Source organism: Sorghum bicolor, chromosome 3, assembly GCF_000003195.3.
Source record: "Sorghum bicolor cultivar BTx623 chromosome 3, Sorghum_bicolor_NCBIv3, whole genome shotgun sequence".
In the NCBI taxonomy this organism is placed as follows: Eukaryota; Viridiplantae; Streptophyta; class Magnoliopsida; order Poales; family Poaceae; genus Sorghum; species Sorghum bicolor.
The window spans coordinates 4,211,948-4,216,964 of record NC_012872.2 but is presented as its reverse complement, the minus strand read 5'-3'; the positions used below and the strand labels follow the sequence as shown (position 1 = coordinate 4,216,964).

The window sequence follows — 5,017 nt, the reverse complement described above, 5'->3', positions numbered from 1 at the left end:
GGCTTACTGACGGAATCTGTAATTTATTTTTTTATTAATATCTAAACAGCCCATAAGTGACCCTATGTAACATCCAATATGACATCTACTCAGTACCTACGTTCAAACGATGCTTAAAGATCTAATGGTGGTTGGACACGTGGGTCTCACACCTGCCAACATACACCCGTGGGTTTGAGCAGGTTCAGGCCTAAGAGAGCAGAGCTGGTAATATCGTGGTTGTATGTAAAATTAAGGTTAATTTATCAGCTCATTCATATAGTAGTTATCTCATATATGATCCATTTATTTATCTTATAAATTTTCTTAGTTTTTGTGCATAAACTAGATATAAACCTATAGTACGCTTCTTCTTCTCTCTTCTTCATCTTAGGATATAGCTCATCTATATAGCCCCTTATTATGCTTGCTCTAAGAATGCAGGTTTTGGGTGAAGGTGCTAAATCATACCCAAGGGTGCCTATCAGGGCATGAAATACATGTACATTATGTAAACAAGCAGCCACGTCTAGCTCCCTACACTATTCTCGGTACACGGTACATAGGTGTTAGATCTGTAGCCCATTTCAAGAAAACTTGTACATAATTTTTTGATACCTTTAATATAAATATACAAAATATTTGTTTGTTTAAACATATCCTTGTTAATGTTGTCATAATAATGTATTACTTGTGCCACTAATACACCTGGTCGTATATTAGTAAAATATTGCGGGTCTTGTTGCGGGTGGATATTTACTCTAACAACACATCACTGATCTGTTACCATTCCTTCTCATACATGTAAAAGGGAGGGTAGGTGTATTTGAAAATTTATGTCTTTTGTACTTTTTTAAGTTTTTTTCTCTAAAGCACAATTTAGATTGACAAAGCCCCTGCCCTAAAAGAGTAATATTTTTTTCCTTGGATAAGTTTGATCCCAAGATCTTTCAGTGGCGCGACTCTAAAACCCAATCCTAAGCCAGGCGATTATCACATTCGCAAATATATACTCTTTTATTGAAGTCAAGTGATATGCTGAAGACCTTTTCTAATTCAAATCTATTATATATGCACAGTAGTGTTAAAAGCCTCACATTTGCCAAGAAAACCTAGAAATTATGAGATTAGTCGAAAAAAGAAAAGAATATGTATAGTTGGATTTTTATGATCAGCTAATAGTACCTGATTCAACTTATTCGTTACCCGAATTTCTAATTAACTGAACTACTCGACCCGAAAAAAATTCATGTAACCCGACACCTATACTATTTGCACGGACAACCTTGCTAGTTCTTTTATATCTGCGAGAAGAATAAGTTGAGATTCAACTCTGAGAGAACCAGTTGGAGATAGATGGTATCCGATTTGGCATGGCCTATGAAGGAGGACACGAATATGATGCGGTGGTAGTACTGACCATGCACCGGGTACTGTCTGGGTCTGACGCTGTTCCGCAAGTTGCATTGCAGCCTCTGAATGTTAGTTGGGGCTAAGGGGTGCGTGGGTCTCTGGTGCCATGGCGTCTTCCCCTTGGTTTGCATCACGCAGCAGCAGAAGAATGGGATGTGGCCAGGCCAGGCAGGATTCAAAAGGTAAAAGCGGATCCCCACCCCCACATCTCACGCACTGCAGATCTCCTCAGGATCCCCCAGTTCTTCGTTCCTTCAGGGATGCAGTGCCGGCACGGGGGCACCACACAAAAGGGGCTCACTTGGCCGCTTGCAAATGCAAATGAAACCCCAGCAGGTGTACTGGTGGGTTCCTCTTGTGACTCTGCTCCACCCTACACGCATTGCACGTTATTACTTCTCGAGTTGTCGTATACCAGAAATCCCGTTTGAAATCACTGAGGCCTGGTTTGGATGTAGTCGGATTCGCATCAATCCACATGTGTGGGATGGGTTGGAGTGGAACTTGAACTAAATTCCACCCGAATCCACTCCAACACATGTGGATTGAGGTGAATCCGACAACATCCAAACAAGGCCTGACTGAATTTCCAGAAACATCTTCATTTCGTTTCATTTTAGATACATACCACTGTTAATTACAAGTAATATGCTATTACTAGTACGTAGGATGAAAATTTACTGGAGCAGGTAAAGATTAATTCTCGCAGTAACTTGTTTGAAGCAGCATGGTTTGTTCCATTCCATGCATGAGCATGATGCAACTTTGTTGGAAGCAAGCAGGCAAGGTAACAAAGCACGCATGCAGTACGTAGTAGCGCAGACTGCAGAAGACATATGAGCCCGTGTCTCTTCCTCTTTGGCTATCGCTCTGAGGACCGTGTACGTCGGTACGAGCCAGATGTGTCCTCTACAGTCCTAGCTACAGCTACACTGCACATCATCCATGACCTAGAACTAGAAGAGATACTATACATTTACTGTATATACATAAATATTTATTTATATTTACGTGTGTCCTCTGCAGCCCTCTTGGCATTGCATCACCCATCGTCTCATTTGATGAATTGAGTACGCCATATATTCGTTTTTTTTCTCTCTCAGAAAGACCGAAAGAAACAACAGTACAGGATCAGGGTATAGACCTATCATTGACCAGCCTGGCTACTGGCTACTGGCTAGGTACCATTACCTGCTTTACGCCAGATGCCAAACCACATGCATTATATTAATAATCCAGAATTCCAGATTAGTTAATCGATCCACTAACAATCGTCAGTAACGACAAACTCGATTGGAAGCAGCAGCCGGCCGCCCGGCCTGCTGTAAACTAGACTAGAAGAACCAGCTACGTACAGCGTGTCCTTTTCCTCATCGTCGTCTTCGTCTTCTTCTTCCTCCGTCATCCATCGATCTCTTAATTCTTCTACCATATACATCAATCCAGCAGAGCAGGTTGGAGCAGAGCAGCTGCGGAACGGAATGAAGCCTGCTAGCTGCATGCGCAAGCAAGCACGAAGCGCACGCATGCATTCATAGTTTCAGGGTTGCTTGATTAGTCTGTCTACTCCATCGACGAGTATATATGCATCATCATCATCAGTCTCGACCGATCCGGCGATCGATCGGCTACGACGAGACGAGTAGCTGCTGATGGACGACAGGTTCGGCGGCGGCGCCAGCACCGGCGTCATCGTCGAGGTCGGCGGCGGCGGCGGCGGCGGCGAGGGCGACCATCTTGAGCGCGGATGCGCCGGTGGTGAAGGCCTTCTTGCGGACGCCCATGTACTCGGGCCACGTGACGGCGCGGTACGCGGGGGTGCGGCCGGGCGGCACGGCCTCCCTTAGCGGCGCCACCTTGGCGTGCGGCGGCGGGCCGAGGAAGTAGCCGAGAGATATCCTGTCGAGGTCCCGGTTCACGACGGCGCGGTGGTACACGCTGTGGAACCGGCCGTTGGTGAGGATGTGGAAGAGGTCGCCCACGTTGACGACGAAGGCGCCCGGTACCGCCGGCACCGCCACCCACCGGTCCGGGGCGTGGCGGAAGAGCTGCAGCCCCGGGACGAGGCTCTGCAGCACGAAGGTGAAGAAGCCCGAGTCGGTGTGCGCGATCAGCCCCAGCGCGCGGCGCGGGTCCGGGCACCGAGGGTACCAGTTGAGGTGCATGGTGGCGGTCATCGTCTCGGCGATCCTCCGCTCCGCCTCCACGCCGCCGACCTGCTCGTCGGTGAGCCCCAGCGCCATGAGGAACAGCTCCAGCAGCTTGTCCGCGAGGGCACGCATGTGCTTGTGGAACTCCTCCATCACATCACTGTAGAAATATGCACTAGTGTAATTAAGCAAGACGCGCAGTGACAAGTAGCTTATTAGCTAGTATACTCCTCGTCAGCCAGCATGCTAAAAAGGTCTAGGCGTGTGCTTGCATGCATGCATGGCCTTAGACGGTGACGACACGTCGATCGATGATGTATCGTATCGGACTATGGGTTGTGCGTGCGTGCGTGCGTGTGACATGTTGTACCTGCAGTACCTGTACGTGCATCATGCATATGCATGGCAAAGGCGAGAATCAAAGGTAAGCAAAGCAAAGCAGCTACTAGTAGCTAGGCGCGAGCGCGCACGTGTGTGGGTACGGTGTGTGGCGGCGCGCGGCCGGCGGGTGCACGTACCAGAAGCTGGTGTAGTCGTCGCCGGCCTTAGGCCAGAGCTTGCGGAGGTCGGCGCGGAGGTTGGCCGGCGAGAAGGTGTATCCCTCCGACCACATGCACTTGGAGAAGAAGGAGGAGATGGGCGGGGAGCCGTAGCCGCAGGCGTCGCCAGGCCCGCGCACGGCGCGCATCTTGTCGTCCGCTGGCAGCGCGAACATGGTGGCGATCCGGTCCTCGACGCGCGCCAGCAGCTCCGCGGGGACGCCGTGCCCCGTGAGCAGGAACGCGCCCCATTGCTCGGCGGCGCGCGCCACTTGGGCCACCACCGCGGCTCTCGGCTCGTCCGCCGCCCCCGCGAGGTCCACCACGGGGACGGCGTCTGGCCCCGGCGCGCCGCCGTCCACGACGGGGTGGTCGTGCAGCCCCGGCCAGGCGTGCGTCTCCGGCACCCGCCGCGCCGCACGGAAGTCGAAGTAGCGCGGGTTCGCGAGGTGCGACGGCGTCGGCATGACGCTGGCCGATTGGTAGTATAGTAATTATGGATCCCCGGCGGAGGCGGCCGGTCAATAGATGTTTCGTGTGCTGCGCTGCGTGCTAGCTGCCTAGAGAGGGGAGGGAGGGAGGAAGAAGCTGTAGCACCAAGTGTAAATCTAGGACCTTGCACTAGTGGTATGGCATGAGAGAAGCTGGAGAAGTGTAGAAGCAGAGAAGTACATGGCGTGGTATTTATAGGGGAGAAGTTTTGGAGCGTAGTGGATCCGTCCGGCCGGTCCGACCCATCAGGAGAGAGAAGAACACAAAAACAAAGAGCTGGATGACTAGCTAGAGAGAGACGATGATGCACTTGAGACAGAGAGAGAGAGAGGATGATGCGCAATTGAAGTGAGATGAAATTCATTGATGAGGCGATGGCCTTTTTGGAAATTCAGTGGATGAGAGGAGGAAATGTGGTGAAAGAGACGGTGAGGGGGTTAGACC

General features: G+C 50.6%; 1 protein-coding gene across 1 annotated transcript; it reads right to left on the bottom strand.

Annotated features, from left to right (window-relative positions):
• On the bottom strand, window positions 2,450-4,770 carry LOC8078789 (gibberellin 3-beta-dioxygenase 2-2). Its single transcript, XM_002455037.2, has 2 exons — window positions 4,061-4,770; window positions 2,450-3,702 (listed from the first exon to the last, which is right to left on the bottom strand). The coding sequence occupies exons 1-2, from the start codon at window positions 4,546-4,548 to the stop codon at window positions 3,021-3,023; spliced, it is 1,170 nt and encodes a 389-aa protein (XP_002455082.1). The 5' UTR covers window positions 4,549-4,770; the 3' UTR covers window positions 2,450-3,020.

Bases quoted from the DNA above. Each gene is read 5' to 3' on its own strand.
- LOC8078789 (XM_002455037.2), bottom strand. From the start codon at position 4,548: ATGCCGACGCCGTCGCACCTCGCGAACCCGCGCTACTTCGACTTCCGT. The intron at 3,703-4,060 runs GTACGTGCACCC...ATATTTCTACAG, and splicing joins GACGACTACACCAGCTTCTG to TGATGTGATGGAGGAGTTCC.